The 12,211-nt window shown below is 42.0% G+C and overlaps 1 protein-coding gene across 1 annotated transcript in view; it reads left to right on the top strand.

The window, feature by feature from the left end:
• The first annotated feature begins 224 nt into the window (after positions 1-224).
• Positions 225-12,211, top strand: part of Ubtd2 (ubiquitin domain containing 2) — a 66,262-nt gene continuing 54,275 nt past the window's right edge. Inside the window, exon 1 of the mRNA XM_047557003.1 lies at positions 225-424. Within this exon, the coding sequence (XP_047412959.1) occupies positions 355-424 (70 nt within the window). The 5' untranslated portion in view covers positions 225-354. The remainder of the gene's footprint in view (positions 425-12,211) is intronic.

Raw genomic sequence — 12,211 nt, 5'->3', positions numbered from 1 at the left:
CGGGCGGCGGCGGCGGCGCGGGGCTCGCCCGGACGCGGCTGTGCGCGGCTGTGAGGGAGGGCAAGGCGGGCGCGGCGGCCCGCCCGGCATGGGCCAAGCCCGGCCCGGCGGGGCCGAGGCGGAGGCGAGCGCGGCGCGCGGGCCGGGCCTGCCGGGCTGGCGGCCCGGGGGCTGAGGCGGGCGCGGAGGAAGGGGCCGAGCCAAGGCGGTGGGTGGGGCGGCCAGGGGGCGGAGGCTGGGCCGGCGGCGAGCGGGCGGCGCGCCTGTCCGGAGCGCGGCGGCGGCGGCGCCCGAGGAGGCCGAGCGGCGGCGGGCCGGACGAGCGCGGCGGTGGCGGACGAGGCCGGGGGCCCCATGGGCGGGTGCGTGGGCGCCCAGCACGACTCCTCGGGCAGCCTCAACGAGAACTCGGAGGGCACCGGAGGTAGGTGAGCGCCAGGGGGCGGCCGCGGCCCCATTGTTCCCGCCGGGCCCGGCCACCTGTCCCGACCCCCGCGGCCGCGCGCCCGGCCCGCGCCCCTTTGTCATGCCCGCCCCGCGTCATCCCGCGCCCCGCTTCCGGCCGCCCTGCCCGCCGCGCGCGGGGGAAGCGGGGGAAGCGGGCGGCCGGCGGGCGCGGCGCTCGGGCGCGGCGCGGGCTCGGGGGCGGGCGGGCGCGGGCGGGCGCGGGCGGCCGGCTCGCTCTCTCGAGTGTCCGACGACCGCCGCCCGCGGGTTCCCTCGGGCCATTTAAACCTGGAGTTTGCGGGGCCCGGCCGGGCGCGCCCGAGCGTCGGGAGGCGGCGCGGCCGCCGAGTCCGACGTGGCTCTTGGCCGCCGCGTGCGGGGCCGGCCGCCGGCCGTCCGGGTGGCCCGGAGCCGCCCGTCTACGTGGAGGGCGCCGCGCTGAGCGCGCGGGTGGGACCCGCCGCCCAGGGTCGCTGCCGGAGAAGTTTGCCAACACGGAAGGCGCTTCTGCCCCGGCGCCCAGCACCGCGGAGAGAGGGGTTCGAGTCTGGTCAGCGGTTGTAACGTAGCAGAGCGCAATGCAAGCCCCCCCAGGTGACCTTAAACTGGCCCAGTCCCCAATGCAGAATGTGCAGAGCTCAGACTGTTCCAGCTTCTAGGAACAGCAGAGGACGGTGCTGGTTTGATGTGGTCCTGGTTTTGGCTGCTTCCAAGTGGGTGCATGTTTGTAAGTTCCTGCCCTGAATTGCTCGGGGATGGTAGGGTTCACCACTTTACTCCACATGCTGACATTTAGACAAGTCGCCTGCCCCTGTGCGAAAGCTCTGCCCTCGAACCATATGTCCCTAACTTTTGGCTGATGGGTTTCCTGGCTTACATAATGTTTAGCCATGCCACTTGATGAAAATCCGCGGGTGTCCTGTGTGACGAAATCGTGGACAAGTGATTTGAGAGCTCAGTAGTAAAGGTGGTCTTGAAAAACTAGTCTGAAAATGCTACTTTGTAGTGAATTTCATGTCACAGCATAATCGGTGGCACATGGAAATCCTCAGTGACAACAAAGCAGGCAGATAAAAAGGGCATGATTTAAAACAGTCTTAGGTTAAGGTCAAATTGGTGGTCAAAGTGATTCTTCCTCTAAACGAGGCGATTATTAATGGTACTGAAGTACTTATAGTGTTTTAATTTTTTTACACGTTAAAATTATAAGAAATACTTTTCACTGTAATAAACTTGAACCAACTTATTTAAGCTTTATGGTGGTGTGACTTAATGACCAACCAGGCATTACTAGTATGAGCTTTTAAAAGCAGGACATCCTAGCTTTGGGTAATTTATTACCGGTAGCATCCGGTTGCAAAGCTATCCTATCAGTTTCTTTGAGGACTAGGTTCTCTGGACCATAACTCTGCTCTATGCCTTTCAAAGAAAAGTTTAGGAAAAGGAGTACCAATTGCCAGTCTTCTTTATTTTCTTCTGGTGAAAGGGCATGGCCCTGATGTAACTCTGCTAGGATTGCTAGGGTCTGGGGGATAAAAGGATTCCTTCTAGAATTTGTGGAAGCTTTTATTCTCCATTATTTGTTATGATAGTTGAGAACTGATTGTGGTTTAATGAAGGTAGTTCAGGTGTGTGTTTCAGGTCAACATGTTAAAGGAGTTCTTGTTTTTAAGTAGGTTTGTTGTTGGGAAGGGAAAGACTTTTTCCTGAGGGTGTTGGCACATGCGCTTTTTTTCCACATTTTTTTATTGGTGCATTACAGTTGTACATATCCATGGAATTTGTTGTTAAATATTTGTTCACACTTGCACACATTGTAACAGGATGATATGACCAATAGCACTCCCAGATCTTAGCTTTTCAAACCTACAGTGGTGGTTAATACTTTTAATCTGGATATGTTGGGTTGTGAGAAATATCAATATGGAGTATTCTTCAGGCTCTTTTCATGACAGGTTTAATTACATTCCCAGTGTTGTGCAAACATCACCAGTTTAGGATGCCTTGAGCCTTTTCAAATACAACCAGCCTTATTTAAAAATAGCTTAAAATTTTATATCTTTTTGGCCATTTGAGGTACTTTCATTTTCCTTTTGAATCCAAGTCTCTTACATGTGTAGGTTAATTGTGTGTATCAATAAAAACCTCCTTAGGTGGATTACTTCTCGGAAGGAATTTTGTAACTTTTTGCAAGCGATCTTAGAATATGGAAATGGCTTAAGATTTGTGTTATCTATTTGGAATCATTTGTCATGTCTTTCTCTAGCATACCTTGCCTAGAATTCGAATCTGCATTAAGTTACTTAGACTGTTTTTAAAAAATATCTAATTTTAATTAAGGCAGGTGTTGTAGAAGTTATGCAAGATTATTTAGCAGGGTTCTCGAGCTTTCATGCCCCTAGAATTTCCCATCTTTGACATTTTTAGACAACTTACTCTGCTCTATTATGATGGCATCGCAGTGCTGGGGTTGCACCTAGGACCTCTAGGCAAAGCGGCACCTGTGGCATTTTGCTAAGGAATTAAGTCCCTTATGATCTTTCTTCTAAAGTAATTGTGCGAGGAAAAAAAGCCAATAGAATTAGTTGAAGATGGCCAACAAGCTTATTTTCTTCATGTACCTTTTTTTTTTTTTTTTTTTTTTTTTTTTTTTTTTGGTGCTGGGGATCGAACCCAGAGCCTTGTGCTTACAAGGCAAGCACTCTACCGACTGAGCTATCTCCCCAGCCCCATGTACCTTTTTTTAAAGGTGGCGCTGTGTACAGTAAGGTCCCTTTGTGTAGGTGTCATTCTGTATATTTCACTGGCCTCCCAAGAGAGCCAGCCCTGTGGTCCCCAGTGTCCAGGTTTCCAGTAGGATAACCTGATGCTGGACACTCTTCACTATAGTCTTTATTCCAGAATGTCTTGGGAACATCATGAAGTTCTTTTAGATATCCATTTATAGCAGACACCTACTGGATGAGTAACAATGGTTTTTGAATAATAACATCTACCATTTATCTGGTATTTATTATATAACAAGTCTTGTGCTAAGGGATTGAGAAGTTCTTTCATTGAGTTCTCAACAACTTGTGAGGTGAGTATTATCTCTGTTTTATAGGTGGAGTGATCGAAACCCAGAGAAATTCAGTAACTTGCTCAAAATCATATGGCTTATACGTGGCAGTCAGAACTTAAACCCAGGGCTATAGTAAAGAGTGCTATATCCTTATTTTTCTCCCGTCCTTCCTTTTGTCCTTTTATAGTATTTTTAAAATTATGATAGAACATAAAATTTGCCATTCTAAACATTTTAAGATTACGATTCAGTGGTCTTATTTTCTAGTATTATACAGCCATTACCACTATCCACTTCCAAAAATTTTTATCACTCCAAACAAATCAAATCCATTAAGCAATCTCTCTCTGTTCCCTCTCCTTTCTACTTTCTGATGCTATGGATTTTTCCAACTCTAGATGTATTATATTAATTGGAATCTCATAGTATTTGTCCTTTTGTTTGTGGTTTATTTCAACTTTATCTTGATGGAGATCTCCCAGGTTCATCCTGTAGTAGCACGTGTCAGTTTTTTTTAAAATTTTATTTATTTTATATTTATTCATTTATTATCTTTTTGCAGTACTAGGAATTGAACCCAGGGGTGCTCTACCACTGAGCTCCATCCCTAACCCTTTTTAAAAATTTTTTGTTTTGAGACAGGGTCTTGCCAAGTTGCTGAGGCTGACCTGGAACTTGGGTCCTCCTGCCTTGGCCCCTGTAGTTGCTGGGATTACAAATGTGTGCCATTGCATCTGGCTTAATCCTTTTCATGATTGAATAATGTTCCATCGGATGTACGTACCTCATTTTGTTTACCCATTCATCTATTGGCATGCATTGGGTTGCTTCTGCATTTTCATATGAATAATGCAGATATGAACTTTGGTGTTTGGTTATGTTTTGAGTCTGTTTTGTTCTTTTGCCTACATACCTAGGAGTGAAATTGTTGGGTCATACAGTAGTTCTGTGTTTCTCTTTTGAGGGCCTACCAGACTGTTTTCCACAGTAATGTATAAGGGTTCTAATTTTTCCACATCTTCACCAACATTTGTTATTTTCCATTTTTAAAATCATAGCAACACTAGTGGTTGTGAAGTAGTGTTTTGGTTTGATTTGCATTTCTTTAATATGTACTGGTGTTAAGCATCTTTTCATGTCTTTGGTAGCCACTTATCTTCAGAAAAATGTCTATTCAAGTTCTTTGCCCATTTTCATTTATTTATTTAAACATTTTTATATGTATATTTTTTAGTTGTTGAAGGACCTTTATTTTATTCATTTATTTATATGCGTTGCTGAGGATCGAACCCAGGGCCTGACACATGCTAAGCAAGTGCTTTACCACTGAGCCACAACCCTAGCTCTGTCCATTTTTAATGGGGTGTTTGGATTTTTGTTTAGTTGTAGGAATTCTTAATATATTAAATCCTTATCAGATACATGATTTGCAAATATTTTCTCCCATTTTGTGGATTGTCTTGCCCTCTTGATGGTGTCCTTCTATACAAAGTTTGTAATTTTACTAGAGTCAGTTTATCTTTTGTTGCCTATGCTTTTAGTTTGTTTTACATATACATTATATTAATATATGTTTATTTTAATCCTTCACTGATGGGTAGAGAATAGATCTATAACCAGTAATTCATATATCTTAACAACTAACCTTTGCTTTCTCAACTGTGAACAGAAAACTTCTAAGTTTATTTCTTCTTCCTCATCTGCAGAAAGGTTAATTAGTAATAAAGTGGTTTTGTAAAGTTGATGAAGGTAATACATAAACACTTCAACTTTTTAATCTAGAGATGTTGGCTGTGTTTTCTGGGGAATTGATTTATAGTTGTCAAGCTTTGAATACCCACAGAATGCTCAGTGTTGTACTGATCAAAAGAAAGGAATCATAATCCATTCTCTTCAGCATTCAAGATCTTTTAAGAAAGCACAATGTGCACACATGAAGCAGCTAAAGGTCCGTCTGAACAGACGACACGGTAGGGTAAAGTGCTCTCAGTGGCGTGGGGTTGGCGAGGAAGCTGTGTGAAAGTGGTCGGGATAAGCTGGTTTAAAGACATGCTCTTTCTAGACTGGTACAGAGAACGTACCAGATGAAAGAATAGTTAGGAGCTGAGTCTTGAAAGTGTTGTAAATAGCACATGCTTCGGGTGGTAGCTAGTCAGGTGGCTGGGTTAGTCAGAGTGGCGGGAGAGACTGGACATGGACTCCTGGAGTTCTCTGGCTCTGTGTCCTGACTGCTGTGTATTCGTTCACTGAGTACTCATGGAACCTGTCACCCTGCGGGAGTATGGTGCCGGGGAGGGTAGTCTGTCCCCCGAAGGGTTTACATTCTAGCACTTTGCTGCTCCAGCAGCCTTTTCACCTGGGAGCATGTTAGAAATGCACGACCTCAGGCTCCACCCCAGATCTACTCAACAAGAATCTGCATTTTAACAAGATTCTCAGGTGGTTCCTAGGCAGTCACTAGCCGGTAGTGGTGGCACATACCTATAATCCCAGTGACTTGGGAGGCTGAGGCAGGAATATCACAAGTTCAAAGCCAGCCTCAGCAATTTATCAGGGCCCTAAGCAACTTACTGAGACCCTGTTTCAAAATGAAAATTAAAAAGGGGTGGGGATGTGGCTCAGTGGTTGAGCACCCCTGGGTTCAATCCCTGTCACACACACACTCCTCCACCATAAAAAAGATTCGGGAAGTACTGGTGTAGGATTGCTTGAAATGGGCGCCCATAGAAAGAGAACCCACAGGGAAAGTGGTGTGGTTGGTGATTTATTGGATGTAGGGATATAGAAGAGAAAAATAATACCATGTTTGTGAACCTTGGCGACCAGGAATATTGATGACTTGACAGAAAGAGAAAGCAGTGCAGGCTCACCAGTGTGGACCTTGGAATTGGCCAAGGGAGGCTGCCTGAGACCTCACAGTGAACGCTGCTAGCAGCAAGGGGGAGAGGCAGCAAATACGAGAACTGAGTTGTGAGACCTTCACAGAAGTTTGAGAAATGAGAGCAATCACCTTAATCAGGACCTGACATGTAGTAGGTACCTGTTGTACTACATTTTGTTGACTTATTGGAGAACAGGTATGTCTGCTTATGAAACCGGTAATTTGATTGTTTTGATCAGATGATTCTTATAACTTAAGGAAATAATTTGGTTCAGTAGTTTCTCATTTATGTTTGCAGAAATTCTAGCCAAAGTTTGTTACTGACATCCGAAAACAAGATAGACCCTATAACATACCAGTAGTCCTTCAGAGGTTGGTGTGATTCAGGACACATTGTTTATAGGACTTTCTTTATGAAGAATATCATGCCCAGCTCTTCCTTGTATATTTTCAGTAGCCTACACATCATCTAACTAGGTTGTTTCATCAAAATTGTTTATGCTTCTCTTCTTTCCATTGTGCCTATAATAATGAATCAATTTAGCATGCAGACTAAAGATTTCGTTTTCTCCTTTTATCCTTAGTGTAACAGTGGAGGTAAAAATCCTCCACAAAGTTTCTTGGTTGGTGAACTCAAAGGGCTTTATGAAAGGGATGCATAAAATTTTGTATCACTTTGGAAAGAGATTTGTACCTGAAGTAGGAAGCATTTCCTTGATGTAAAGCAGAGGGTAGCCAGCTTTACTGGGAGTGGAGTTGGGGGCAGAAGACTGAAGGAAGACGGGAGGTGAGAAGGTGTAGGTGGGAACACAGTGATACTCTGGGTGGGCAGGCCTACAGAGGTGGAACTAGATATGTCTCTTGAAAGAATTGGATGTGGGGAAGCCAGGTCTTCTTTGGGAAGATTGCACCTTGGAGTTTGCATTAAAGACTGTCAGGGACCTTTGTGTCTGCTGCTTAACCCTTTAACGTCCTTTGGGCTAGTCCCCCTTTCAGTTTTCTACCAATAAAAGGTTAAGTCCCAGTCAAGATGATTTTGGATTTTTTGTTGGAAGGCATTTTAAAGAAAGGTTTTTGCTGTGAATATTAAATTAGGCTGTTTCCTAATCTCTAAGAATCAGGAATTAGCGTTATGTACTATTGACAGAAGTATTAATCTCTTAGAAATGATAGGAACATCATTTCTCTGACCTTTGATAGTCCTAGTTCAAACACCTGTCTTTTGGACAGGTTTTAATAGATGGACTTTAAACTCGATTTTTTTTTTTAATCTGTAAATGCAGAAATTTTGCAGCACTTGGCTAGTATTACTTTATTCAATGATGAGTCTTCTAATGAAAAAAATTGAGTGTTAATAACCATTAAAAACAAATTTTTGCTTGTTACCAAATTGGTTATTTATTTATTTTTTGTGTGGCTTTGGGTCAAAAATGATCTTGTTTCAAGAAAACAGAATTAGGTTGATTTAGGTTAAGCATCATGATCAAACTAATTGTATGATGATGGATTGCTGAACTAAGTGGTTCTCATTTTCCTTACTCTGGACCACCTGTGTGGTTTATCTTCCTTTGGTGGACAGCTGCATCTGATTCTTCCCTCTGCCCTCACCATCCCTCCCAGCCTTCAGCTTATCAGGCAGAACTAGGCTACCAGCAAGCTCCTCATGATCACTGGTAGTTCAAGGACCGTAGGTGGAGGCTTTACTAATGCATATGTACTTAAGATGCATGTTTGTGGCCAAGAACAGTCAGCATGTATTTTTGCATCAGCTACTTTGACTTGAAGTCAGCAAGAATCAAGATTGTTTTTTTTTTTTTAAATATATCCATATATTGAGCTGAGGTTAAATATTGCTGAGTATACATTGGGTGTTTTAAAGCTGTAATTTTGCTGTTTGCAGTAAAACTTTTAGAATCTATAGCTTTGTTTTCAAAATTAGATTTGTCAGTGTTTACACATTGCAGATCTTTTTAAATCTAGAAAAACTCTTCACCCCTTTTCTTTCCTATGACATTGATGTTTTGAAGTCTCTTAGAGTCTTTCAGTCTGCATTTGTCTGAGTGTGCTCTGTGGTTTCATTTAATGAGTGCTTCAGACTTTGTATTTTTCCTTAAGCTGAAAATTTGGTAGATTTAATTCTAACAGGTGATTATTTAACTGTTTTCCTGGCTATAGTGGATGTCTGTTCCTTTTTTCCTGCTATCTGCCAACATTGGGATAATATTGTATAATCTTTCATTATTGACCAAGCCTGAAAATTTCTCATTTTTCTACCCAGAAATAATCCGTTACCCTCTGAACTTCCATTGTACTATTTTGATAAAACTTCCCTCCTTCTGCTTCTATTTTTTAAAACAGTCGAGTATCATGGTTATTTTTGTGTATTACTTTAGATATAAACCGCCCCAGACAGAGACTTCAGTTCTCTCTTAATGCTTTAAGGCTCAGTTAACGTTTATGTGGAGCAGATCTTGACTATATAATAATGTTGGAGCAAAACAAATATTTCCTTACTTGACTCTAGAATAGGAGCTTTGTTAAATAGGGCTGTATAGCATCATGAAGAGATCTGAGAGTCAGAACCCTTGAGTGCTAGTTACACCTACCTCTACCTCTCTTTTCTGTGACCTTGAAATCACTTGATTTCCCAGCTTCTTGGTTTTGTAGCGTGTTGCATGTGATCAGTGGACTTAATCTTTTTAGCTGTTTGGGAGTATCTCCCATTTGCTACATTGAGGTATCTCATACCAGTCTCAGCATTTGATTTCCTTTTATTTTATTTTGGTTTCACCGAGTAAAGTCCTGGTTCACAAAAAAAGAAAAAGAATTTATTTAGTCTCATAAAGTTCTGTATGATTTTTTTTTGTTTGAATGACCAACACTATCAGATGTACTCCAGAGTTAAAATGTGAAAATAACATCCCACAACATCATGACTTACGCTGTCTTCCCTGAGCGTTGTTCATGAGCTTTGTGATGTGGAGAGCATGCATTGAGCAGATGCCTCTGAGCTTGCCGTGGCATTTAATGGAGCTCTGCCATTATGCACTGTGTTAGTACACTCACTTGTGCAGGTTTCTGTGGCTATAACAAATAGCACCATGCAGAACTGTTTTCCCAGACAGTAACATGTTTGCAGAAAGTTCCCGAAGTCTCCTGTTATACTTGCAGATGACAAGAGAAGCTTCATTCCAGTATCTTCATGATCGTTTTGACCCAGCAGTGTAAGCTAACATGTCTCCTGATAGTCTTTATGTTGGAAATTTAACAATTTGTGGAACTTTTATGTTACAGTTCTTAAAAATAGCAAAAGTATATCTTAAAAAGTAATCTGAATCATATCTGTGCAACTCTGAAGCAGGCTTCTTTGTAGCCGGTTTTTAGAATCATGCAATAAAATCCTAGGAAAAAATCTTTTACGCTTAATTTCAGTTTTTCTCTACTTTGAGGATAGTACTTTGTTGGGCATTTTGTTATTTATTTGCAGTTTCACAAAATTAAAGAATAGCACTATATTAAGACGTTCACACAACTTAGAGATGCAAAATGTTACCCAAATTAATTTTAATGCTAAGAAAACTACTTAAGAGCCAACAAGGGACCGATAAAACTTTAAAGATGGCAGAGGTGAGTGAAATGGAGACTGGGTGTACCACGCACTGTGGTGTGGCTCTGGAGTCTGGAAGTCTGCTCTTCACCCCCCAGTTCATCTGCCAGCCATTGAAAGGATGCGGAGAAAGCCCTCCGATGGTCTTCTCTTTCAGGGCAGCTCGGGTTCATGATGCACTCTAAGTGAAGTAGCTTCATTATTTATGTGAGCCTTACCTCTCAGCCCATTTGAAGTTGGAAATGCAGCTTGGCACTGTCGGCCTGCTCTCCCTGCCTCCCACCTGGCTTCACGTCTCTGCTTCCACTCTTGGGTATAAAACACTTAGCTCTTTGCGCATAATTGAGGCATACTAACATTACATTTAACCTTTGGAAGTTCAGAGGGGAAGTACGAGGAAAGCACCTGGTGGGTGAGGTGTGTTGACAGGTATGTCTGTGGCATGTAAAAGAGGAACTCAGATGGACTGCTGAGGTGGACCTGGTCGGTGAGGTCTGGTGTCTGCTGTATTTGTTAAAACTGACCATTGCTTGTGAAGAATGGATTAGACTGAGAATGAAACAAGGGATTTCAGTGAAGGTTGTTGCACCAGGAGAGTAAGGCAGAGCTTTTTCCCATTTCAGGACTGGGCCCTGTTCCCTTTGCTTAGAATCTAAATGATGTGTGCCACTTTTTTTTTTTTGCTGTTCTTAAAAATAGCATGCCCCCTTAATGTATTATTTTTTTAATTGTTTTTAGAAATTAATTATTTATTTCCTGCCTTTCTGCAGTGAGTATTCTACACACTGAGAGATCAGGAACTTTTTCTGATTTGTTCTTTATTATATCCCTGATATCTGGCATAGTTCCTAGTACAGCTACAATAAATAGTTGCTGACTGAATAAATAAATAAAGTGAAATAATAAATGGATAGTTGTGATCATTTGGAGAATGAAAAGTTTACTACTTGGATTTATTTCATTTGGTTTTTGAAATTTTTTTTTATTAATTGGTTCTTTAGTTGTGCAAAAAGCTCATTATGTTTTAGATACTGTTCTCAAAATAATTAACTCTGGGATAGATTTTATTTGTCCATTTGATGAAAGGAGGCAATGATCTAATTAGCTTGTTTAGGTTTCCCTTCTTGTTTTGTATTTGGTTGTATACTGTTTTGTTCTGTCATTCTTAGCAAACCTAGCACTTCAGATAAGTACAGAAAGTTATGCATATTTATCACCCAACTAGCCCAGTGAATTTTGGTTAGGTTGCCCTTGGGCTGATTCTGTGTGCAGATATTGAGTGAAGTAGAAATTCAGGTTTCATATGCAACTTATACTGACTATAAATAGGAGTAATGAACACATCTTTTAAGAATTGTCTGAATTTTATTTATTTATTTATTTTTAGTAGATATTTTGGGGGATCCCAGAGGAGGACAAGAATCAGGGGATAGGTTATCTGCTTGAACTGGTCATTTGGAATACTTTATTAAGACTAATTTCACTTCCAGGGGAAGAACTATTGCATCTTTTATCTTCTCATTATGAACCATATTCCTTCATAGAATAATTATTTAGAGGATTATGTTTTGGGGGAAATTCATTATGAAAGCAAATATAACCTTAAATTATAATGCATTAACTTTATAACACATGTTGTATTATGAGGTATTTAGTAACAAGGATATACTTCAAAATTTTGTTCTTTCCTTATTAAGTGTTTCCTTCCTGACTCGTATTTGCATAACATTGAATATACTTAGTAACTCGATGGACTTGAATATAAATATCCCAGCAGAGTGCTTTATAATGGGCACACATAATAAATATTTGTTGAACAATTGGAAAGTTACAGAAGTCAGTAAAATGATGACTTTCAATTTAAGGTTCATGATGTAATTAAATATATGAGAAGAACCAAGGTTGTTAATGATGCATTGTATGACATACTTTGATTTTTAAAGAATCTTCACATGCTGTTTTCTTAAAGGACCCTTTGACTTTGAGGAAGATTGAGACTACTGTGGACATTTTACAGAGGAGAAAACTGAGGTGCGAAGAGTTTTGATCTGAATAAGAATAAAAGCAGCAGCCCACACTGCAAGCCCTGCCCTCCGGTGCCTCCAGCCGCTCCCTTCACGGGGGTTCCGCGTGGGCCCACTTTCCATGCAGCAGCAGGTGGTTTGTGCGCCGTGGTCACACGAACAGTTAGCCGAGTTCGTAGAATGTGGGTCTT

The sequence above is a fragment of the Sciurus carolinensis genome, chromosome 6, assembly GCF_902686445.1.
Source record: "Sciurus carolinensis chromosome 6, mSciCar1.2, whole genome shotgun sequence".
Taxonomy (NCBI): domain Eukaryota; kingdom Metazoa; phylum Chordata; class Mammalia; order Rodentia; family Sciuridae; genus Sciurus; species Sciurus carolinensis.
The sequence above is the reverse complement of the archived record's forward strand: the minus strand, read 5'-3'. Positions and strand labels throughout refer to the sequence as shown.